General features: G+C 42.5%; 2 protein-coding genes across 2 annotated transcripts in view; both read left to right on the top strand.

The window, feature by feature from the left end:
• LOC144949946 (translocation protein SEC63 homolog) overlaps positions 1-26,656 on the top strand; it is a 220,308-nt gene that overhangs the window by 167,447 nt on the left and 26,205 nt on the right. The window lies entirely within an intron of this gene.
• Positions 346-25,912, top strand: LOC144949795 (pigment epithelium-derived factor-like). The gene is made up of 9 exons (XM_078879740.1): positions 346-440; positions 4,439-4,465; positions 9,900-9,926; positions 13,782-13,932; positions 18,130-18,285; positions 20,117-20,320; positions 21,043-21,185; positions 22,849-23,062; positions 24,342-25,912. The coding sequence occupies exons 1-9, from the start codon at positions 354-356 to the stop codon at positions 24,701-24,703; spliced, it is 1,371 nt and encodes a 456-aa protein (XP_078735866.1). The 5' UTR covers positions 346-353; the 3' UTR covers positions 24,704-25,912.

Here is a 26,656-nt window from a genome sequence, read left to right as displayed (position 1 = left end):
AAAATATAGTAAGAGGTTTTTACCCTTTCAACTGGTACAAAAACTGACAGCTTTATACAAGGCATCATGTTTGCAATAACCACAACACAAGCAGTCAAAAATGCAAACAAAAAGAAACAACTCTGATAATGATTGCATATCATGATTGCATATCATTATTAGTGTCAGTTTTTATCAGTGTCAGTTTTTGTACCAGACCACTTAGATTAAGGCCATCAGTCTAACTCTGTGCTACAGCAAACAAACATGGCTAAACCACTACACTCAAACCAGGACAATTACAATAATCCCGTCTCTCCCTGTGTCCCTCTGTCATCCCACGCCTTCCCTGTGTGTGTAGAGCGACCGTCGCCATGGCTCGCCTCTCCCCTCTCTTCGTCTCACTCCTCATCGCCATTCTCTCCCTGGGAGTCGCGGACCATCACGGACGCACAAAGCCGGTGAGTGAAGCATCGTGGGTCTGTGCCGAGCGGTTGTGAACTAACACGAACGATTGAGTCTATGGGTCTCTTTGTGAGTCTGTGGGTCTCTGTGTGGTGAGTCTATGGGTCTCTGTGTGATGAGTCTACGGGTCTCTGTGTGAGTCTGTGGGTCTCTGTGTGATGAGTCTATGGGTCTCTGTGTGATGAGTCTACGGGTCTCTGTGTGAGTCTGTGGGTCTCTGTGTGATGAGTCTATGGGTCTCTGTGTGATGAGTCTACGGGTCTCTGTGTAGTGAGTCTGTGGGTCTCTGTGTGAGTCTGTGGGTCTTTGTGTGGTGAGTCTATGGGTCTCTGTGTGATGAGTCTGTGGGTCTCTGTGTGAGTCTGTGGGTCTCTGTGTGATGAGTCTATGGGTCTCTGTGTGATGAGTCTACGGGTCTCTGTGTGAGTCTGTGGGTCTCTGTGTGATGAGTCTATGGGTCTCTGTGTGATGAGTCTACGGGTCTCTGTGTAGTGAGTCTGTGGGTCTCTGTGTGAGTCTGTGGGTCTTTGTGTGGTGAGTCTATGGGTCTCTGTGTGATGAGTCTGTGGGTCTCTGTGTGATGAGTCTGTGGGTCTCTGTGTGATGAGTCTACGGGTCTCTGTGTGAGTCTGTGGGTCTCTGTGTGATGAGTCTATGGGTCTCTGTGTGATGAGTCTACGGGTCTCTGTGTGGTGAGTCTGTGGGTCTCTGTGTGAGTCTGTGGGTCTCTGTGTGGTGAGTCTATGGGTCTCTGTGTGATGAGTCTGTGGGTCTCTGTGTGGTGAGTCTATGGGTCTCTGTGTGATGAGTCTACGGGTCTCTGTGTGGTGAGTCTGTGGGTCTCTGTGTGAGTCTGTGGGTCTCTGTGTGGTGAGTCTATGGGTCTCTGTGTGATGAGTCTATGGGTCTCTGTGTGATGAGTATGTGGGTCTCTGTGTGATGAGTCTATGGGTCTCTGTGTGAGTCTGTGGGTTTCTGTGTGGTGAGTCTATGGGTCTCTGTGTGATGAGTCTATGGGTCTCTGTGTGAGTCTGTGGGTCTCTGTGTGAGTCTGTGGGTCTCTGTGTGATGAGTCTATGGGTCTCTGTGTGATGAGTCTACGGGTCTCTGTGTGAGTCTGTGGGTCTCTGTGTGATGAGTCTATGGGTCTCTGTGTGAGTCTGTGGGTCTCTGTGTGATGAGTCTACGGGTCTCTGTGTGAGTCTGTGGGTCTCTGTGTGATGAGTCTATGGGTCTCTGTGTGAGTCTGTGGGTCTCTGTGTGGTGAGTCTATGGGTCTCTGTGTGAGTCTATGGGTCTCTGTGTGAGTCTGTGGGTCTCTGTGTGATGAGTCTACGGGTCTCTGTGTGAGTCTGTGCGTCTTTGTGTGATGAGTCTATGGGTCTCTGTGTGAGTCTGTGGGTCTCTGTGTGATGAGTCTATGGGTCTCTGTGTGGTGAGTCTACGGGTCTCTGTGTGAGTCTGTGGGTCTCTGTGTGATGAGTCTATGGGTCTCTGTGTGGTGAGTCTACGGGTCTCTGTGTGAGTCTATGGGTCTCTGTGTGATGAGTCTATGGGTCTCTGTGTGGTGAGTCTATGGGTCTCTGTGTGAGTCTGTGGGTCTCTGTGTGATGAGTCTATGGGTCTCTGTGTGGTGAGTCTATGGGTCTCTGTGTGGTGAGTCTACGGGTCTCTGTGTGAGTCTGTGGGTCTCTGTGTGATGAGTCTATGGGTCTCTGTGTGGTGAGTCTATGGGTCTATGTGTGAGTCTGTGGGTCTCTGTGTGATGAGTCTATGGGTCTCTGTGTGGTGAGTCTACGGGTCTCTGTGTGAGTCTGTGGGTCTCTGTGTGATGAGTCTATGGGTCTCTGTGTGATGAGTCTATGGGTCTCTGTGTGATGAGTCTACGGGTCTCTGTGCGAGTCTATGGGTGTCTATGTGAGTCTATGGGTGTCTATGAAATAATCGTAGTTATTTGCTAGATTTTAAGTTTTACGTGACTGCAAGGATTCATATTCTTGGGTTTGTTTCGGTAAAGTCACGTAGGTAATTTTTTTTTAATTTAAATTAATAAAAGTAAAATATAAAATAAAAAATCACGACATTTCGGAGGCAACACAAGCCTCCGTCTTCAGGTGGAACCGTCACAGCACAATTGCTGTATCACTTGATATTTTTTATTTTATTTTTATTAATTTTTATTTTTTATCTACGTGACTTTACAGAAAAAACCTAAAAATATGAATCCTTGCAGTCACGAAAGCTGCAAATCTAGAATCAATGCCATCCACCCCGATCCACAAATACAGAGGAGGAGACATCATAGGCTCACACAGGGACCCATAGACTCACACAGATACCTATAAGCTCACAAAGAGACCCATAGACTCACACAGAGACCCACAGTGTCACACAGGGACCCATAGACTCACACAGAGACCTATAAGCTCACAAAGAGACCCATAGACTTACACAGAGACCCACAGTGTCACACAGGGACCCATAGACTCACACAGAGACCTATAAGCTCACAAAGAGACCCATAGACTTGCACAGAGACCCACAAAGTTACACAGGGACCCATAGACTCACACAGAGACCTATAAGCTCACAAAGAGACCCATAGACTTACACAGAGACCCACAGTGTCACACAGGGACCCATAGACTCACACAGAGACCTATAAGCTCACAAAGAGACCCATAGACTTACACAGAGACCCACAGTGTCACACAGGGACCCATAGACTCACACAGATACCTATAAGCTCACAAAGAGACCCATAGACTTACACAGAGACCCACAGTGTCACACAGGGACCCATAGACTCACACAGAGACCTATAAGCTCACAAAGAGACCCATAGACTTACACAGAGACCCACAGTGTCACACAGGGACCCATAGACTCACACAGAGACCTATAAGCTCACAAAGAGACCCATAGACTCACACAGAGACCCACAGTGTCACACAGAGACCCATAGACTCACAAAGAGACCTATAAGCTCACAAAGAGACCCATAGACTTACACAGAGACCCACAGTGTCACACAGGGACCTATAGACTCACACAAATACCTATAAGCTCACAAAGAGACCCATAGACTTACACAGAGACCCACAGTGTCACACAGGGACCCATAGACTCACACAGAGACCTATAAGCTCACAAAGAGACCCATAGACTCACACAGAGACCCACAGTGTCACACAGGGACCCATAGACTCACACAGAGACCTATAAGCTCACAAAGAGACCCATAGACTCACACAGAGACCCACAGTCACACAGGGACCCATAAATTAATAAAAGTAAAATAAAAAATAAAAAATCACGACGTTTCGGAGGGAACACAAGCCTCCGTCTTCAGGTGGAACCGTCACAGCCACGCTCGCTGTATCAAGTAAATGAGAAATTCTAAGTTTCGAGAGAAGGGGATTGAGAGGGCTTGAATGGCTGTCGGTGAATGACGCTGTCTTTCCGACAGACCTGTTCTTCACCTGCGGACGGCTGCTTGCGTTGTGGCCGAAACGTCGTGAGAATTGTATTTTATTATGTTTTATTTTTATTATTTTATTATCTCCCTTCTACGTGACTTTACCGAAAGAACCAAGAAGATGAATCCCTGCAGTCACGAAAGCTTTAAATCGAAAAAGAATTTGTATTGTTTTATTTTTTTTTATTTTTTTTTTATTTCCCTTCTACGTGACTTTACCGAAAGAACCAACAATATGAATCCCTGCTGCAGTCACGAAAGCTTTGAATCAAAATCTTAACACAGCTTTTTTGTTGCCAGAAAAAAGGGGAAAACGTATTCTAATGTTGTGTTTTAGTGTTTTACTCTGTTGTATTGTAAATGGCTTGATGTAAATCACGTCTCGCCCGCCTGCGAAAGAGGCAATGCATCATATGTCACAACGAGCCCGGTATTTCAGATTGTGGATACATCGCAGATCCTATGGCTTTCCTCACGATCCCACTCCCTTCCCTTCTGCCCCCCCCCCTCTCACAGGCCGCCCCTCCCATCTCGGTGAAGCCGGTAAGAGGGCATGTCTGGTGCAAAGTGGATCCCGTCATCAGAACGTGGAGTTAAACTTCACTCAGTTTGATAATTGGTTTTTTACCCTTTTATCTGGCAACAAAACTGACACCTTTTTTTACGAGGTGTCATGTTTGCATAGACCTCCTCGTGAAAAAGGTGTCTGTTTTGTTGCCAGATAAAAGGGTAAAAAAACAATTATTATAATGTTTTACTGGCAAATGAGGTTCCCATGGTGTAAATGCTTACCCCGAGCTCTCATACTCTGATGGTGCGTTGTCTTTGAGTTGTGCGCCTTTTGGCGTCATCTGGTCCAACACCATGTGAGACTAGGCTCTAAGGAAAGCTGTCTCGGGTGTGGACCAATCAAGTTCAAGGACAGTGCATACATTATCAGAGTTGTGTTTTTGGTTTGCATTCCGACTGCAGGTATTGTGGTCTATGCAAACATGACTCCTTGTTAAAAAAAGGTGTCAGTTTTGTTGCCAGATAGAAGGGTAAAAAACAATTATCATATTTTTTACTGGCAAATGAGGTTCCAATGGTGTAAATGCTTCACCCAGAGCTCTCAAACTCTGATGGTGCGCTGTCTTTGAGTTGTGCGCCTTTTGGCGTCATCTGGTCCAACACCATGTGAGACTAGGCTCTAAGGAAAGCTGTCTCGGGTGTGGACCAATCAAGTTCAAGGACAGTGCATACATTATCAGAGTTGTGTTTTTTGTTTGCATTCTATGCAAACATGACTCCTCGTAAAAAAAGGTGTCAGTTTTGTTGCCAGATAAAATGGTAAAAAAACAATTATCATATTTTTCACTCAGTTTAACACGTGTGAGGCTTTCGCGACCAATATGATTCATGATCAAGGTTTTTGGGTCGGATCGCGTTATTTATAAATGTGTCGTAACCCTCCACCACCCGACACGGTCAAAGAGTAAAAAAATGTGTCACGTTTTTCAAAGGACGAAATCATTCACTTCTTTAGCCCACCGGTGTGTTGAAGAGAGAATCAAACAGCATTTAAAAATTGGAGTACTACCACCATTGCAATTTTGACAACACTGGTCAACACACTTTTTCTGGCATAAGGTAATTCCAACGGTGTTAATGTAATTTTGGGGTGCTGATTCCAAATCTGGCCGCAGTTTTTGTCTATCACATCAGGTTTTTGAGATATAAAATATTGCATTTTCAATAAAAACTGCGGAAGAAAAATATTAAATAAATGTGGATATCTACATAAAATGATATTATAAACACACTATCCTAAAAATACAGCACCGTATTTTAACACTAAAGCAGTCACCGACTCGCAACAACTTGCAATCATAAGTGACGGAGTTAATTTCGGGTAAAATCAATGAAAATGGGGTATGCCGATAGCATAAAAATGAGATGCGATCGAGCAAATCTGAGATCAGATTTGGAATCGGCACCCTGAAATTATTCTAGAACAGCTGCAAAAGTCGAGGCCAGAAACAAAATGTTGTTTTTTTGTTGACCAGTGTTATCAGCATCAACCATCATTAAATCACCACCACCACCACCATCATCAATTGTGATGCAGATCTTCTCTAAATTACCAGGGCGACGCTTCGGTGTATTGTTGACCGAGATGTTTCCCCCTGTAGCCCCCAGGCTTTTTAACGCGCTTTCCACAACATATCAGGGAATCTCTCTATAGAGTATGTGGTCATTTAAAAAAAAATGAAACCGATGTTATACGCGTCAACTCGTCAAACGTTTATTTCATTGAGAAAAAAGGATTCTTAAAATGTATTTTGATTATTTTCATGCTTGCTGTGTCATGTGCAGTGCTTTGAGATTATTGTTGAAAATCCGCTATATAAATGGAATTTATTATTTAGTTAACTCGCGAATTTGGATCTCTGAGGCTGCGGACGTCTTAAAAAATGCGTCTTAACACCAATTCGTACGCTTCTGCTAATTAAACTTTAGGTGTATTTCGTAAATGGATTCTAAAAATCTATTTGTAATATCGTTATTATTTGTTTGCTGAGTGTCTGCCGCCGCTACTGTGTCGTGTGCAGCGCTTTGAGATCCTTGTTGAAAAGCTACGATATAAATGTAATTATTCTTAAAAAATGAAACTTATTGCGAATAAAAAAAATTCAATCTAAGCTCACCAAGGTCATCGTAAATGTGTTCGTTTGAACCTTTTTAGTTTCCCCGCGTTTCGTTCCTCTGCCTCCAGATGATGTGCTCACATTCCAGGCAGTATCGATTATTGCCAACTCTTCCCTCATCTCCTTTCCATAACGCCTCATTATATTTCCTGGAAATAGTTAAACGTTTCAAACGTACAAAATAGTGATTAACATAGCCTGTAAATTTCGATTTAAAGCTTTCGTGACTGCAGGGATTCGTCTTCTTGGTTCTTTCGGTAAAGTCACGTAGAAGGGAAGTAATAAAATAATAAAAATAAAACATAATAAAATAATTCTCACGACGTTTCGGCCACAACGCAAGCAGCTGTCCTCAGGTGAAGAGGACGGCTGCTTGCGTTGTGGCCGAAACGTCGTGAGAATTATTTCATTTTTATTATGTTTTATTTTTATTATTTTATTACTTCCCTTCTACGTGACTTTACCGAAAGAACCAAGAAGATGAATCCCTGCAGTCACGAAAGAAGCTTTAAATCGACATTTTAATTTTGACTTTTAACTTTTTTTTCTTCTCTCTGCCTGGTGACGACGTTTTTTTAGGTTTTTAAGAATTTGTTTTATCATTTTAATTATTTTTTTGGTTATTATTTTTTAATATTTTTATGATTGTTTAGATTATTCCTTCTATTATATTCACATATTTTAATCTTCTTGGTTCTTTCGGTCGTGAGAATTATTTTATGATGTTTTATTTTTATTATTTTATTACTTCCCTTCTACGTGACTTTACCGAAAGAACCAAGAAGATGGCCTGTAAAGTCTGTTCTCCTATAATGCGTCGTTTTCATCACGCGATGTCACACAATTCATCGATTAGGGAACACATTCTCTTTGGTTCTTTCGGTAAAGCCAAGTAGTTAGAAATCAAGTAAAATGAAACAAATCACGACGTTTCGATCGCAACACAAGCGGTCGTCATCAGGCAAAGCTTCACATCAAGAGGGAACACTTGTTTTTTTTTACTAATTGTATATAACGCGATCGAGCGAACGGATCTAGCTCACGCGAGTAACAGCAAAAGGTTTGTACGGCTGCCTCGGCATATCATCATCATCGTCGCCGTCATCGCACAAGATGGGATGCTGCTGGATTATTCTAGATGCTACCATCGCGCCTTAAGTCTTTGCTCAGCCTGCGTACGCATCTCACGAGTTACTGTGGTGGTGCTTTCGGTAAAGTGGCGTATAAAGGTAAAATAATAAATTAAATACTAGCATACGACGTTTGGATTGCAACAGAAGCAATCGTCATCAGGTATCAATGAAATAGAAACACAAGTCTAGTATAATTCTAGATTTGAAGCTTTCGTGACTGCAATGATTCATATGCTTAGGGTTTTTCGGTAAAGTCACCATGTAGGTAAAACATTAAAATTAATGAAAGTAAAAAAAAAAAATTCACGACGTTTCGGAGGCAACACAAGTCTCCGTCATCAGGTGGGACCGTCACAGCCGAATTAGCTGCAGCTAATTCGGCTGTGACGGCTGTGACGGTCCCACCTGATGACGGAGACTTGTGTTGCCTCCGAAACGTCGTGAATTTTTTTATTTTTTTATTTTATTTTACTTTCATTAATTTTAATGTTTTACCTACGTGACTTTACCGAAAAAACCTAAGAATACAAATCTAGTACACTTAGAAATGTAATGTAATACAACAGAGAGTCGGATAACATAACAGTCAACACCCTACCTGGTTGATTGCGTTCTTGCTGAGAATTCTAAATTTGAGAGAGAGATCAAACACAGAACCAGAGACATATAGACAGACATTTAAGCAGATACAGATATCACAGAGATACATAGAGAGAGAACAAACATAGGCACACAGAGAAACCACGCCTCTGTGTCGAGGCCTTAAATAGAGAAAGAGGGGGCGGAGAGAGAGGGAGGCGCTTAGAGAAACTAGCATGTCAATGCGTAGCACGGTGAGTGGTACGGTGTGAAAGCTTGAAAAAATTAGGAGACAGGGAGAGAGACACACTGAACTAAATAACCTCGCAAAATTTCGAAATGTGGTGTAATGCAACAGAGAGAGTCGGTCAACACACAATTAACGCATAGCCTGGTTGATTACGCTTTTCAAAAAGCTCCGAATTAAGTTTGATCTCACGAGTTATTGCGGATTGTGCGTCACCACATATTCACTATTGTAAAGCAATTTTCCATAGGGATTGTGCGTCACCACATATTCACTATTGTAAAGCAATTTTCCATAGGGATTGTGCGTCACCACATATTCACTATTGTAAAGCAATTTTCCATAGGGATTGTGCGTCACCACATATTCACTATTGTAAAGCAATTTTCCATAGGGATTGTGCGTCACCACATATTCACTATTGTAAAGCAATTTTCCATAGGGATTGTGCGTCACCACATATTCACTATTGTAAAGCAATTTTCCATAGGGATTGTGCGTCACCACATATTCACTATTGTAAAGCAATTTTCCATAGGGATTGTGCGTCACCACATATTCACTATTGTAAAGCAATTTTCCATAGATACGGACTGTATGTGTCAGATGTAATATTGTTTATAATAGAGTTTTTTTTTGGGTTAGATCGCTGTAAATATACAAAACGTGTCGTTAAAACCCGCCACCACCCGACACAGCCAACTAGTAAGGGTTGTCAGTAAACAGAACATTGGCAATTCGTCACTAGTACAGCACTGACCGGTGTGTTGGAGAACCAGCTTACATTGTCTTGCTGTAGTTTTCACACCTGATGATGATTGATTGTGTTGCAAGCGAAACGTCGTGAGCATTTTAATAATGTTTTATTTTTATTATTTTATTATTTCCCTTCTACGTGACTTTACCGAAAGAACCAAGAAGATGAATCCCTGCAGTCACGAAAGCTTTAAATCGAAAGTTTATTATGTTTTATTTTTATTATTTTATTATTTCCCTTCTACGTGACTTTACCGAAAGAACCAAGAAGATGAATCCCTGCAGTCACGAAAGCTTTAAATCGAAAGTTTATTATGTTTTATTTTTATTATTTTATTATTTCCCTTCTACGTGACTTTACCGAAAGAACCAAGAAGATGAATCCCTGCAGTCACGAAAGCTTTAAATCGAAATTTAAAATGTTGTTGTATTCTAAATGGCTTTATGTAAATCACGTCACCCCATGCGACAGAGTCAATGCATCATGTGTCGCAACGAGCGTTTGACCTCTTGGATAAATAGGGGACCCTACGACTCGCCTCACGATCCCACTCTTCCCTTCCCCCCTCTCACAGGGTGCCCCTCCCGTCTCGGCGAAGTCGGTAAGAAGTCACGTCTGAAGCGAACTGCATCATGCCATGAGAATGTGGAGGTCAACTTTCACCACCATCAGCATCGCCATTTTGAGAATCAGATTCACCAACATTTTAAAAAATCATCACCACCATCAATTTTAAACCTATCAGCACCACACTCATAACCATCATCGTCATTTTTTTCAATCATCACCACCATCAATTTTGAACCCATCATCACCACACTCATAACCATCATCGTCATTTTTTTCAATCATCACCACCATCAATTTTGAATCCATCAGCACCGCACTCATAACTATCATCATCATTTTTTAAAATAATCACCACCATCAATTTTGAACCCATCAGCACCACACTCATAACCATCATCATCATTTTTTTCAATCACCACCACCATCAATTTTGAATCCATCAGCACGACACTCATAACCATCATCATCATCATCATCATTTTTTTCAATCATCACCACCATCAATTTTGAATTCATCAGCACCACACTCATAATCATCATCGTCATATTTTAAAAATCACCACCACCATCAATTTAGAATTAATCAGCACCACACTCATAACCATCATCGTCATTTTCTAAAAATCACCACCACCATCAATTTAGAATTAATCAGCACCACACTCATAACCATCATCGTCATTTTTTTCAATCATCACCACCATCAATTTTTCACCTATCAGCACCACACTCATAACCATCATCATCATCATCATAATTTGTTTCAATCATCACCACCATCAATTTTGAACCAATCAGCACCACACTCAAAACCATCATCATCATCATTTTTTTCAATCATCACCACCATCAATTTTGAATTAATCAGCATCACACTCATAACCATCATCATCACACTCATAACCATCATCACCATCATGATCATTTTTTTCAATCATCACCACCATCAATTTTTAACCCATCAGCACCACACTCAAAACCATCATCATAATTTTTTTAAATAATCACCACCATAAATTTTAAACCCATTAGCACCACACTCATAACCATCATCATCATCATCATCATTTTTTTCAACATCACCACCATCAATTTTGAATCCATCAGCACCACATTCAAAACCATCATCATAATTTTTTTAAATCATCACCACGATCAATTTTTAACCCATTAGCACCACACTCATAACCATCATCATCATGATCATTTTTTTCAATCATCACCACCATCAATTTAGAATCCATCAGCACGACACTCATAACCATCATCATCATCATTTTTTTCAATCATCACCACCATCAATTTTGAACCCATCAGCACCACACTCATAACCATCATCATCATCATCATTTTTTTCAATCACCACCACCATCAATTTTGAATCCATCAGCACGACACTCATAACGATCATGATAATTGTTTTCAATCATCACCACCATCAATTTTTAACCCACCACACTCATAACCATCATCATCATCATTTTTTTAAATAATCACCACTATCAATTTTGAACCAATCAGGACCACACTCATAACCATCATCATCATCATCATCATTTTTTTCAATCACCACCACCATCAATTTTGAACCAATCAGCACCACACTCATAACCATCATCATCATTTTTTTCAATCATCACCACCATCAATTTTGAAATCATCAGCACCACACTCATAACCATCATCGTCATTTTCTAAAAATCACCACCACCATCAATTTAGAATTAATCAGCACCACACTCATAACCATCATGATCATTTTTTTCAATCATCACCACCATCAATTTTGAAATCATCAGCACCACACTCATAACCATCATCATCATAATTTTTTTCAATCATCACCACCATCAATTTTGAACCAATCAGCATCACACTCATAACCATCATCATCATTTTTTTCAATCATCACCACCATCAATTTTGAATCTATCAGCACCACACTCATAACCATCATCGTCATTTTTTTCAATCACCACCACCATCAATTTTTCACCCATCAGCACCACACTCATAACCATCATCATCATTTTTTCAATCATCACCACCATCAATTTTGAATCCATCAGCACCACACTCATAACCATCATCATCATTTTTTTCAATCATCACCACCATTAATTTTGAACCAATCAGCACCACACTCATAACCATCATCATCATCATTTTTTTCAATCATCACCACCATCAATTTTGAAATCATCAGCACCACACTCATAACCATCATCGTCATTTTCTAAAAATCACCACCACCATCAATTTAGAATTAATCAGCACCACACTCATAACCATCATGATCATTTTTTTCAATCATCACCACCATCAATTTTGAAATCATCAGCACCACACTCATAACCATCATCGTCATTTTCTAAAAATCACCACCACCATCAATTTAGAATTAATCAGCACCACACTCATAACCATCATCGTCATTTTTTTCAATCACCACCACCATCAATTTTTCACCTATCAGCACCACACTCATAACCATCATCATCATCATAATTTTTTTCAATCATCACCACCATCAATTTTGAACCAATCAGCACCACACTCAAAACCATCATCATCATTTTTTTCAATCATCACCACCATCAATTTTGAATTAATCAGCATCACACTCATAACCATCATCATCACACTCATAACCATCATCACCATCATGATCATTTTTTTCAATCATCACCACCATCAATTTTTAACCCATCAGCACCACACTCATAACCATCATCATCATCATAATTTTTTTCAATCATCACCACCATCAATTTTTCACCCATCAGCACCACACTCATAACCATCATCATCATTTTTTTCAATCATCACCACCATCAATTTTGAACCAATCAGCACCACACTCATAACCATCATGATCATTTTTTTCAATCATCACCACCATCAATTTTGAATTAATCAGCATCACACTCATAACCATCATCATCACACTCATAACCATCATCACCATCATGATCATTTTTTTCAATCATCACCACCATCAATTTTTAACCCATCAGCACCACACTCAAAACCATCATCATCATTTTTTTAAATAATCACCACCATAAATTTTTAACCCATTAGCACCACACTCATAACCATCATCATCATGATCATTTTTTTCAACATCACCACCATCAATTTTGAATCCATCAGCACCACATTCAAAACCATCATCATAATTTTTTTAAATTTTCACCACGATCAATTTTTAACCCATTAGCACCACACTCATAACCATCATCATCATGATCATTTTTTTCAATCATCACCACCATCAATTTAGAATCCATCAGCACGACACTCATAACCATCATCATCATTTTTTTCAATCATCACCACCATCAATTTTGAACCCATCAGCACCACACTCATAACCATCATCATCATCATCATCATCATCATTTTTCAATCACCACCACCATCAATTTTGAATCCATCAGCACGACACTCATAACGATCATGATAATTGTTTTCAATCATCACCACCAGCAATTTTTAACCCACCACACTCATAACCATCATCATCATCATCATTTTTTTAAATAATCACCACCATCAATTTTGAACCCATCAGCACCACACTCATAACCATCATCATCATCATCATTTTTTTCATTCATCACCACCATCAATTTTTAACCCACCACACTCATAACCATCATCATCATCATCATTTTTTTTTAATAATCACCACTATCAATTTTTAACCCATCAGCACCACACTCATAACCATCATCATCATCATCATAATTTTTTTCAATGATCACCACCATCAAGTTTGAACCCATCATCACCACACTCATAACCATCATCATCACCACTGCTCCCCGTTCCCCACACACAACTCCTCACAGTCCCCTCTCTCCCACTCTCACCCTCCCAGGACATCTCTCCGTTCACGGTGTCTCGCCTTGCGGGTTCCCAGGGGGACCTGGGCTTCCAACTCTTCCACAAACTGGGCGAGGCCTCACCGGGCCAGAATGTCTTCTTCTCGCCTCTCACCACCTCTGCAGCGCTGATGATGCTCCTAGCCGGTGAGAGGAGCTCCCCACACGCTCAGTCCACCACTGGATGAATGCCTCCTCGAAGTCAGCGACGTCTCTAACATTCCGTTTAGCTCCTGCGCGCAATCCGATCTCATCGACTCATCTCCATAACGGATGCGTCTCCTCGTGGTGTCCTTCCTATTTCTGATGCCACTCTGTGAGGAGTCTCGGCCATTGGACATGGTCTCTTCTATCCATGACCAGTGCCGGATGATCTGAGTAGCAGAAGTAGCTAAATGCTTTCAAGATATCAATTCCGTACGCTTAGTTCTTTCGGTAAAGTCACGTAGGTAAAAAATGAAATTAAAATTAATAAAAAATAAAAACAATAAAATATCAATTCCGGTTCAGTGTTTCTGCACTTGCTCTATTACTATAGTACTATACCGCCTTCAACATTTATGAACGACTGGGGCTTTTAAGGCTAGCGATGTGTCGTATTATCTGGCTTTATAGCAAATGAAACAAATCGTTTACTATGCAAGTTTAAAATGTATGTGTTGGAAAATTCAAGTGTTTTTTTTTATATTTAGGGCCTCTTTATAGCAAATGCTACAGGCCCCACACTAGCTTCATCCGGCACTGTCCATGACGTGTACTGCCCCAAGCCCACTAATTACACTGGTCAACATTTTTTTTTTTTTCTGGCCTGGAATTTTGCAGCTGTTCTAGACTAATTTCAGGGTGCCGATTCCAAATCTGATCTCAGATTTGCTCTATCACATCTCATGTTTATGCTATCGGCATACCCCATTTTCATTGATTTTACCCGAAATTAACTCTGTCACTTATGATTGCAAGTTGTTGCGAGTCAGTGACTGCTTTAGTGTTAAAATATGGTGCTGTATTTTTAGGATAGTGTGTTTATAATATCATTTTATGTAGATATCCACATTTATTTAATATTTTTCTTCTGCAGTTTTTATTGAAAATGCAATATTTGAGATCTCAAAAACCTGATGTGATAGACAAAAACTGATGCCAGATTTGGAATCAGCACCCCAAAATTACCTTCAAGCAATTGGAATACCTTATGCCAGAAAAAGTGTGTTGACCAGTGTTGTTCTAAACAGTGAATATAATCTCTCTAACTTGCGTGCTATTTCTAATCTACGAGTTCCAGTTTTCTGTCTCGTAATTCAATCAAAACCACTCCACTTAGTCACAGCTTGTTCCACTTTCCCTGTCGATGTTCACGTTTCTCACAGTGACCTCGGTTCGTTTCTCACCCTGCATTTTGTTCCGCTTTGCAAAGCAACCGAACTCGCTCTCAGCCACCGATCTTCGTTCACCATTTTGATCTTCTTCTTGGTTCTTTCGGTAAAGTCATCACGTAGAAGGGAAATAATAAAATAATAAAAATAAAACATAATAAAATAATTCTCACGACGTTTCGGCCACAACGCAAGCAGCCGTCCTCAGGTGAAGAACAGGTCTGTCGGGGAGACAGCGTCTGAATGAAACACCACCACGCTTGGAGCGTATATTTAAGCTGGGTTGGAAGGGGGGAAAGGCGCCTTGAAAAAATAATTTGCATATCAAGAGGAATTTAGCATATTTATGGGAAATGCAGGTATGTGATTAGTACTACTTGTGAAATGCGTAGGAGGTGGGGTGGGGGGGTTTCAAAGTCATATTATGCCCGTGCGTTATGCAGGATTAGCAGCATCAAAGGGAGGGGATAGGGATAGCATTAATAAAGGGAAGGAATGTCAATAGTATGTAGCTGCAGTAACTAAACAACCACGTAAAATATAACAACCACATTTTGATCTTGGTCCACCTGCAAGTTAGACGTAGAGTCGTATAAGCAGCATGCATGTTCTCCAGTCGTATTTCGCTATGACGCATACGTTTGCCCTTCCAGACTGATGAGATTGCAACCAGACTGGACGCTACACGTTTTTTTTTTAAAATAGACATCGCCCCAGAGCTCTGGTATGATACAGAGAAAAAAAGACGCTGCGTTTTTCTGGATTTTGTTGTCGTGATTCTGTCTCTCACTGTTCAAATACATCTACCATTAAAATTATAGACTGATCATTTCTTTGTCAGTAGGCAAATGTACAAAATCACCAGGGGATCAAATACTTTTTTCCCTCACTGTATAAGGGCACGGGGTGACCAGTAAGGTCTGAATTGGTCTGTAATAATGTAGGGCACTGATAAGGGGTTGACAGGTAGGTGCCTGGACCATCCTGAGCGAGATCATCTTACACTCCACAAATGAGTAAGTTGCGCGAATTAGGAAATAGACTTTATTTTTTTCACAATTTTAAACGGAGGGGGGTCTTATTTCAGTCCTCCTTTAGACATATCGTGCCACACACAATCAAAATTATTGAGTGAACTTGTAATTCTAGATTTGAAGCTTTCGTGACTGCAAGGATTCATACTCTTAAGTTTTTTCGGTAAAGTCACGTAGGTAAAAAATAAAATTAAAAGTTAATAAAAGTAATGATGAAAAGTAATGAAAAGTAATTGATGCATTAATTTTTGCTGTGACGGTCCCACCTGATGACGGAGACTTGTGTTGCCTCCGAAACGTCGTGATTTATTATTTTATTTTATTTCCATTATTACTTTTATTAACTTTTAATTTTATTTTTTTACCTACGTGACTTTACCGAAAAAACATAAGAGTATGAACTTGTAATTTATATTTGTAAATGACAACAACAAAAACTCCATCGCAACAGAAAAAAAATGATACAGGCTGGAAAACCAATATTCACAAATGTTAACTGTTGTTTCCTTTAGGCAAGTGACATCGGGGTTCTCATTCGTATAAAGTTAAGTCATCTCTATATATGGCCTCCCAGTGGAATTCTGTAGGAGTGTATATTGAGACACTGGCCTTTTGCCCGTCCAAGGACGGGTGTATTGCAGTAAACCTGAAACTTGCAAACGAAAAGCAGACTGCGATGTGATATTCATTGCATCGATTCGTGTGCATTTTGTACGGCCGCGGTGACACAGACCTATTTCATTCAAAGGTTATAATCCCTTGTTCATCACGACGTCCTTTTTACTTTGATGTCTCAACAGCGTTACGTAGATCGCGTGATGACGTGAGGGTTCTGCCTTCGTAGTGAGGGTTGTAAGTTGACGCTGAGGAGGGGGGAGGAGGCACCTCGCCCCCCCCCCCATGTGGAGTGACGTCAGCCGCTAATTATTATTAATGGAGGGGGGGGGGGTGTCCATTTGGAAGACGTCACCTGTTCATGATAATTATTAATGAGGGGGGCTGTTCGCTGTGGATTGACGTCACCCGCTCATGATTATTAATGAGGGGGGGGGGGTCCATGTGGAGGATGATAACACTGGTCAACACACTTTTTGTGGCATAAGGTATTCCAACGGTGTTAATGTAATTTTGGGGTGCTGATTCCAAATCTGGCATCAGTTTTTGTCTATCACATCAGGTTTTTGAGATATCAAATATTGCATTTTCAATAAAAACTGCAGAAGAAAAATATTAAATAAATGTGTACATCTATATGAAATTATATTATAAACGCACCATCCTAAAAATACAGCACCATATTTTAACACTAAAGCAGTCACTGACTCGCAACAACTTGCAATCATAAGTGACAGAGTTAATTTCGGGTAAAATCAATGAAAATGGGGTATGCCGATAGCATAAAATGAGATGTGATAGAGCAAATCTGAGATCAGATTTGGAATCGGCACCCTGAAATTAGTCTAGAACAGCTGCAAAAGTCCAGGCCAGAAAAAAACGTTTTTTTGTTGTTGACCGGTGTATTAACGAGGGGGGCTGGTCAACGTGGAGTGACGTCACGCGCGGGACACACGGACATTCATGACTCATTATTGTAGTAAATTGCCCTGATGGGTCCTAGTAAAGATGCATTCTGCCGACAGCTCTGTCTTCATTTCACTGCCTGTTGGGTGGCCACATTTTCTGAACTCCATGAGTCAGGGGTTCTAAAATACAAAAATGGGCACGCCATTAAGTTATTTTGAGCTGGTGGTCTGGACAAGGCTGAGTGCTTTTGGACATGCAACGTGCATCTTTGTGTGTTGTTAAATGAACTCGTGCTGGTTAATTGTTTTGGCTCACATTTAATTTGAGCCACACTCTGCAACCATCGTTATTGTGAAACTAATCCCCGCACTCTCTCTCTTCCTGTCTTGTGCTGCTCACTCTGAGCTTCTTAGGCACGGCCCATCAGACAGAGACCCAGCTGACCAACGCCCTGCGTCTCCAATTCCTCCGTGACCCGAATCCCCAGGCCTCTTTCCAAGCCCTGGTTTCCAAACTGCAACATGGCCACCACAGCACCAACATCGCTGCCCGCATCTTCACCGCCAAAGGTTAGTGATGATGTGGGAATCGCTTACAAAGTCCAGGAGGTTCGGGGGCTCAGAGCCACTGAGCCTGCACCGCCGACATCCTGCGTTAGAACCTGGGCATTCAGCCTCCTGTGGTTAAACTGGGTTCTCAAGTGTTAGCGTGTTGATGGTTTTAGCTCAGTTACCAATGGACTGCAAAACAATAAAGATCACATTTATTGTGATATGTAGTTATGTCGCTTAAGTCAGCTTTGAAAAAAATATATAAATTTGACTGTCATGCAATTAACATTACTCGTATGTGCAGTGGGTGGAAAACTAATTTCTATCCACTATGTAAACCAGTGGACTTTAACGAAAGAACCAAGAAGAAAAGTCTGGGAGGATCGGGAGTCAGATACGCAGCTGGCACCACTGAGATATTTGGTTAGAATCTGGGGATTCAGCCTCCTGTGACTAAGCTGGGTTCTCGATCGTAGCGAGTTGAAGGTCACAGCCTGGTCTCCAATGTCTCGCATAGATATAGTAGTCACAAATGACGAGAAGGGTGAGTGACTGCTGTAATTAATTTCGAAAAATGTTCTAAAAAGGGCTTAGAGAGCTCAGATGTAGCACAAATGTAGTGGAGTCCATCCTTGCAAAGCCAAAAATCTTGGAAACAAAATTTTTAACATTTGTCTCTTTTTAACGTCGGCTATGAATTTTTTTCCCCTAAATCTAACATTCGTCTAAATATGTTTTTCTACGGGGGTGAAGAGTTAATCCTCTAGAAAGAAGCAATAGAAAGCAGAAGCCTGCTTCTGATTACTCATATTATTTGGCCATTGTTGAATCCACTGCTGCATGAGTCCTCTCAATGCAGTGTTGGCCCCATGGGCGGTTGCTGGATAGTTAACACTTCACCATTCAGGCAAGTTCAGATATCACTCACAACTGATGCTAGCCGTGACAGGGATTCAAACTCAACTCGCAGTGTTCGTAACACAGTGCACTAACCACTGTGCTACAGCTCTCCACGGACATTGTATGTTCATGTAAGACACGTGAACATTTATAATGGCTCAGAGATAATGGCAGTGGCTCATAAAACCAGAACGAGATCCAATTTTGATTTAAAGCTTTCGTGACTGCAGGGATTCGTATTCTTGGTTCTTTCAGTAAAGTCACGTAGAAGAGGAACAATAAAATAATACAAATATAAAACAATTAAATTCTCACGACGTTTCGAATGCAACACAAGCAATCATCATCAGGTGTGAAAAACACAGCAAGAAATTTTGAAAAAAGTGCCGTTTTTTTAAAAATCCTTTATATTAAGTTCGCTTGCTTGCTTGCGTGCTTGCGTGCTTGCGTGCTTGCTTACAACCGTGCAAATCTTTCGGTCGTGTTTTAACCCACTTCCCGTGATCTAATTGAGCTGACATTTTGCACACAGACTCGTTGTGCGTGACAATTATTTTTCGTAAAAAAATGTTTCAAAAATTTTACACTGTTTAGGGAAATTTTTTAAAATATTTAATTAGCAATTGCTTAATGCTGCCAGACAATCATCTGACCCATAGGTGGCAGCCATCTCAAGCCAGAGGACGAGAGGACTCTAGCCGCCACGCATATAAAGGATTTATAGTGAAAAACTTTGTTTTTACGGGTTAATTTTTCTTAATGTTAGCACCACGGACAGCGATTTTGGCAGTTATTCAGATGGACGAGTCCATGACTTTACCGAAAGAACCAAGAATATGAGATGAAATTTCTTCTCGTCCAGAGTTTTAATCAAAGTGCATCTAGAACGGGCACTCACTTGACTGGTTTGATTTGCCTTGTTGTTTCTTGATAAAAAAATTTCCACCAGATGCCAAAATCAAGCAGCAATTTCTCGACGCGGTGGAGAAATACCACAAAGCCAAACCGCAGAACTTGATCGGGAACATGAAGGAAGACGTGGCACTGATAAATAAGTGGGTGGCCGAAAAGACGGAAGGACACATCCCAGACTTCATCAAAGAGCTTCCCGCCGATCTGCAGCTCTTTATTGTGAGCGCCATTTTCTTCAAGGGTAAGGCAGACCGAGGAACAAAATGGCCGCCTTGGCTATCATAACCCACGAGCACAGCCTGAGATGACAAAATGGCCGCCTTGGCGATCATAAACCACGAGCACAGCCTGAGATGACAAAATGGCCGCATTGGCTTTCATAACCCACGAGTACAGCCTGAGATGACAAGACAAACACACACACAGGGGAACACATGCACACACGCAAGACAAAGATCCCCTGTATAGCCTTCACAGGTTGTTGGGGAAAGTGTTGTAAGCGAGCACCAATTAAAGCCGACACAGCACACGAGGTGGTGGGGGGGACTCATTTGAAGCTGAGTCGGGAGGCCCAAAACCCATTGAGATAATCGTCACTGGTTTTGGTCGTGAGCGGGAATCGAACTTGGATCGCTCACCATTGCACTATGGCTCCCCACAAACAGACAGGCACACACACACACGGTGGAATACACACACACACGTGCACGAGGCTGACTCATTAAATGTCGAGGAGGATCGCTCCGCTGAACAAAATAGTTCCGCAGTTCAGTTTGCCTGTGCGAGTTCGCGCTTTGTCAACGTAAAAAATATAAATTCTTCTAATGGAAGCTGGTTCGTCAGTGCAGACGATCGTAAGTCGGGTGTTTGTAAGTCGAGGTGTGTCTGTATACATAACTCCACGGACTGACCTGGTCCCCCCCCTCAACCCCACCTCCCTTTACCACTCTCTTACCTGGACAGGTAAGTGGCTGAAACCCTTCCAGGTTGAGTCTACGAGTCCGAGGCCGTTCCACCTGAGTCCAACCAACGAGACGCAGGTCCCCACGATGTTTGCCAGGGGTTACCCCGTGAAGAAGGGGAGACACCCCAGCCTGCCAGTCACGGTCTGAGACACTCGCAAACACACGCACATACGCACACACGTACATTACGCTTTGAAATGTACAGATTACTTTTCAAGTGGGGGTGCCGTTCCATTAACTATCGTTATAATTTGACAGTACACTTGTTTTAAATGTTTCTTTTTTGCTAAATGTGTTGTGTTTTATATCGTATTTAGAAAAAAATATGCAACGTTTATTTACATACAAAGTCTGTGAGAGGGAGAGAGAGAGATGGCGAATGAAAAAGGACAAGGGAGGGAAATAACGCTCTATACACAAAGATGCCGCAATATAGACTGAGGAAGAGAAAGGCACTCCGTGTATCACAGCTCACACCAGTACAACAGGACGAGTACTCTAGTACTACAGTAATAGTACTATGGTACTACAGTACCAGCTCCCAGCATCACTTAACAGCGCTGTCAACACTCACGCCGTTTGTCACTCACTAGCATAGGTGGGACAAAGTCATTGTTATGCAAGTACAAGTCGAGTCGCAAGTCATCAAATTCATGACTCGAGTCTGACTCGAGTCCAAGTCACATGACTCGAGTCCACACCTCTGCTCACTAGACTCGCAATGTAGTGAGTAGTCAGTCCATCCCATGCTAGAAAGTACTCAGTCTGTCCCGCGCTATACACGCGAAGTGACAAACGTTCCATGGAAAACAAAACCGCGTTCAAGGGAAAACGCGTCTTGTGAACGCCACGCGTTAAGGGGGGACTTGCCTTCTAGAATTTTCCTGGGATAAGGAAGCGTAATTACTATCATAAAAACTTAGACTAAGTGAGACTTCCTGGCTGAGCGAGTGTAGTAAGAATAATGGAAAAAGATTAAGATCACCCGTATAGCCTTTAACAAACTGCTCGGGCAAGTGCTGTTAGTTAGCACCTATGAAAGCCGGCATGGCACAGGAGGCAGTTGTTGGTCAACACCACGCTCAGCCAGCCTTTGTCTCCCTTGCGGCATTGTTTACACACTGCACCAGATACACATTTGAGGCTGGGTGGAATTAGGGGAGGCCCAGGACCTCTTAAGATACTCGTCAATGGTATTGGCGGCAGTGAGCGGGAATTGAACTTCGATCGGCGGTTTCGTCGCACGGCATAGCACTAACCGTTACACTACTGCTCCCATAACCCACCACCACTCACGACACAATCACCAACATAACTCACCCAACCACCAGCATACCATCAACATTCTACCACCTACGCAGCCACCACCACGAACTACAACCCACTACCGCTCCCCACAAACGCACGTATACACACACACACGAACAGAAGAGATCTTGCTAATAGGGGGTTTCCCCTTTTTTCTGGCAACAAAACGGACACCTTTTGCAAGGAATCATGCTTACATTAACCACAATACTTGCAGTCAAATGCAAACAAAAAACAATACTCTGATAATTTATGCATTGTCTTTGAAACTGATTGCCTGCATAAATTATCGGAGTATTGTTCTTTGTTTGCATTTGACTGCAAGTATTGTGGTTAATGTAAGCATGATTCCTTGCAAAAGGTGTCAGTTTTGTTGCCAGAAAAAAGGGGAAAACCCCCTATTAGTATTTTTTGGTACTGGCAAAGGAGGTCCCATGAAAGAAGAGATCTTTTCAACGTCTCACCGGCGAGTCTGATCCCCCTCCCAAACCCCCAGGTCGCACAAATCCAGTTCCAGGGCAACACGAGTCTGCTGCTGTTCGTCCCTGACGCGGTGAGCACCAACCTCTCTGCGCTGGAGTCGTCGCTGTCCTCCCAGCTCGTGACCACGCTGGTGGAGGAGACGCTGGTGCAGAAGAAGATCAACTTGCAGCTGCCGCTCATCTCCTTGGACGTCGAGAGCGACCTCAAGCAGACGCTGACGGACATCGGTGAGGTTCTGGGATTGAGATTTTTTCAAACCTGAATCCGGGTGGTTTTTTTGTTGTTGCAGCCTCTGCCAGAACTCAAACCGTCACGCAAAACTCCGATCCATCCTCCCAGCAGCAGCAGCATCTTTTGGCGAACCATTGAACAAAGACCGGTCACTGCATCCGGCGCTTTGAGATGCGCTGCTTCTGCCGCCGTCTGGAACGCTCTTCCTTATGACATTAGGAAACCACTGGAGCTGTGCACTTTTAAGTCATCTACATTGAAATCGAATTTCTTTAGAACCGCTTTTCGTGTTTGAGAGAGCTTTCTTTTGAGCCTCGTGTCAAACGGTGTTAGACACCGTCTCTGGTGTGGACCAATTAGTTTCAAGGACAACGCATTTATTACACTTGTCAACACACTTTTTCTGGCATAAGGTATTCCAACGGTTTTAAGGTAATTTGGGGTGCTGATTCCAAATCAATTTTTGTCTATCACATCAGGTTTTTGAGATATCAAATATTGCATTTTCAATAAAAGCTGCAGAAGAAAAATATTAAATAAGTGGATATCTACATAAAATGATATTATAAACACACTATCCTAAAAATACAGCACCATATTTTAACACTAAAACAGTTATTGACTCGCAACAACTTGCAATCATAAGTGACAGAGTTAATTTTGGGTAAAATCAATGAAAATGGGGTATGCCGATAGCATAAAAATGAGATGTGATAGCGCAAATCTGAGATCAGATTTGGAATCAGCACCCTGAAATTAGTCTAAAACAGCTGCAAAAGTCCAGGCCAGAATTTTTTTTTTGTTGACCAGTGTTATCAGATGATGTTTTTTGTTTGCATTCTGACCACAAGTATCGTGGTTAATGCAGACATGATTCCTTGTAAAAAGTTTCAGTTTGTTGATTTAACATCTTAACACCTGTTTTGTTGCCCAAAAAAAGGGGAAAACCCCATTATCAATTGAGGTACTGGCAAAGGAGGTCCCATGATGGACCCTCAATTGTTTTCTAAAAACTTATGTCCCCTTTTCCCGTCTTTACGAATCTGTCTTCACTCAAATGCTCTTGCAAAGGACGCTGTTTGAGCGAAGACACGCCCGTAACGAACTGAATAATGGGGGGAAGATATGGGATAAGTATGTGAGGGGAAAACGTTAGACAAAGACTGGAGGTATAGAGAATGATGATGATGATGATGGATCCTCAATTATTCACTGAAAGCTTCTAACCCCTCTCTGTGTGCCTCCGCCTCCTCCTGCTTCCCATCCATGACCCAGGTCTTGGAGATCTCTTCACGGCTCCGGACCTCAGCAAGATCTCGGACTCTCCTCTCCGTGTCTCCAAGGTCATCCACCGTGCCACCATGACCCTCAACGAGGAGGGAGTCAAGGCCGCGGCCGCCACGGGGATTATGATCAATCTCATGTCCGTCCGGTTTCCCGAGGAGCTGAAGGTGGACAGACCGTTCGTCTTCCTCATCAGAGACGACGAGACGGGCGCTCTGCTCTTCGCAGGAAGGGTCACGAACCCCCCTCCCGTGTCCGAGAAGAAGAAGAAACACGAGGATTCCTCCTCATCCGAGGAGCATGGCAAGGAGGGAAAGCACGGGAAGAAGGAGGGCAAGAAGCATCATCATTAGAAAGTGAGAAATAATTGCGGTCAGACGGGATAATTTTTTTCTAGATTCGAAGCTTTCGCGACTGCAAGGATTCATATTTTTGGTTTTTTTCGGTAAAGTCACGTAGGTAAAAAATTAAAATTAATAAAAGTAAAATAAAAATAAAATAAAAATCACGACTGTTTGGGAGACAACACAAGCTTCCGTCTTCAGGTGGAACCGTCACAGCAACGATTGCTGCATCAAGTAATTTTTTACCTACGTGACTTTACCGAAAAAAACCTAATATCATTTTTCGTGTGTTTTGGTCTACGCGGTTTCTGCTCACTGCCGAGTCATTACGTCCGGTTCGTAATTGAGTCAGTTTTGGATTTGCCTCGTTCTCGCCGGATTAATCAGTCGCCTCCGCACCTCAAACGCAAATCAGACGGTGAACAAACTGCACTCTCCTGATGATCGGAGTGACGGTTCGCGCTATCTACATCACGCCGGGAATGTTTTACCGATCACCGGGCTCGTGCGGGCATGCACCCTCATTTGTATTCGAGTGCGGGAGGACTGGTCAAGGTAGAAAGATGGGACTGTGGTAGTTCGCAAGCATTCGAGAAAGCCTGTCGCCGTGGTCGCAAACTGATGTCGAAAATGTCATGTGGTGGTGTCCTTGTATTTGATCCTGACACCAAGACGCGTGTGTCTGCTGATAAGTCCACAGAGGCGCTGTTTCATCAATAAACATGAGCCCTACTTGTCCCCTTGTTTGTGCGTGGAGCGGGAGGGGATCCCGAACGACCCAGGGTGTCACGGTGGCTAATATTGTCAATTACATCGCCTGGTATAGCTTAACCCAGCTTAAATATACGCTGCCAAGCTTGGTGGTGTTCATTCAGACGATGTCTTTCCGACAGACCTGTTCTTCACATGAGGACCGCTGCTTGCGTTATGGCTGAAACGTCGTGAGAATTATCTTATTATGTTTAATTTTTATTATCTTATTATTTCCCTTCTAAGTGACTTTACCGAAAGAACCAAGAAGATGGTATATAGGAGGTCGCGGGGTTCGACGCAGACCCTGATGGCTGCTCTCTGTTTGGAGTTTGCGTGTTCTCTCTCCCGGTGGTCGCGGGGATTTTTCTCGGGGCCTCCGGTTTACCCTCCAAATTTAGACAAGTGTGTTTCAGAGTTATTTGGATGATTTACATTTCCACGTGATATGCCACTTCGTTGGGTTATCATTTGTGATTGCCAGGTCACTTCTGAAAAAGGGCTAAATAGCTCAGTGGGCCTTAATAATCGTAATAAATACATTTTCGAAACTTGCTCCATTGTTGAAATTTGCTATGTGGGGCATTGGAATCAATAACCAGCGGATTCCCAGAGAAGTCTGGAAACAATTCGACAGGACAGTAAATAAATACACAGCTCACCCTGCCCAACCAGCCTACACACCAGAGGTCGCAAACGGGTTTTGATTCCTTACCCGTACCCATACCCGGCCGCACCAGGGTCGCAAACGGGTACCCGTACCCGTACCCGGCCGGGTACGGGTACGGGTAGGCCGTGAGTCACTGGTAAGTAACTGTTTGTCACTCATTTCCCAACGTCTTGTCTCTTCTCACAATTCAAGTTCCTAGAATCAACCCACCCGCGCCTGCAACATGGCTTCATCCCAGAGGTCGCAATCAGGTACCCGATACCCGTACCCTACCCGTACCCGGCCGGGTACGGGTAGGGTACGGGTATCGGGTACCCGGTTGCGACCTCTGCTACACACCGTGTACCCATCCACAACCCACCAAAAGACAATGATCCCCCAAATAGCCTGAACGGACTGTTGGGATAAGAGCTGTTAGCGAGCACCTTTAAAGGCCGACACGGCACACGAAGGGTGAGTGGCCAGAACCACGCCCGGCCGTCTTTGTCTCCCCAGTGGCGATGTTTACTACGCCACACCGCTACACCAGGTACGCATTTGAG

The sequence above is a fragment of the Lampetra fluviatilis genome, chromosome 55, assembly GCF_964198595.1.
Source record: "Lampetra fluviatilis chromosome 55, kcLamFluv1.1, whole genome shotgun sequence".
NCBI lineage: Eukaryota > Metazoa > Chordata > Hyperoartia > Petromyzontiformes > Petromyzontidae > Lampetra > Lampetra fluviatilis.
Note: the sequence above shows the minus strand (reverse complement) of the source record. Positions and strands in the feature narration are given on the sequence as shown.

What these genes read in the sequence shown, in the direction of transcription:
- LOC144949795 (XM_078879740.1), top strand. Translation starts at nt 354, where the DNA reads ATGGCTCGCCTCTCCCCTCTCTTCGTCTCACTCCTCATCGCCATTCTC. An exon ending in CTCCCGTCTCGGCGAAGTCG is followed by an intron (nt 9,927 to 13,781) that starts GTAAGAAGTCAC and finishes TCACCCTCCCAG; the next exon opens with GACATCTCTCCGTTCACGGT. An exon ending in CCGCATCTTCACCGCCAAAG is followed by an intron (nt 18,286 to 20,116) that starts GTTAGTGATGAT and finishes AATTTCCACCAG; the next exon opens with ATGCCAAAATCAAGCAGCAA.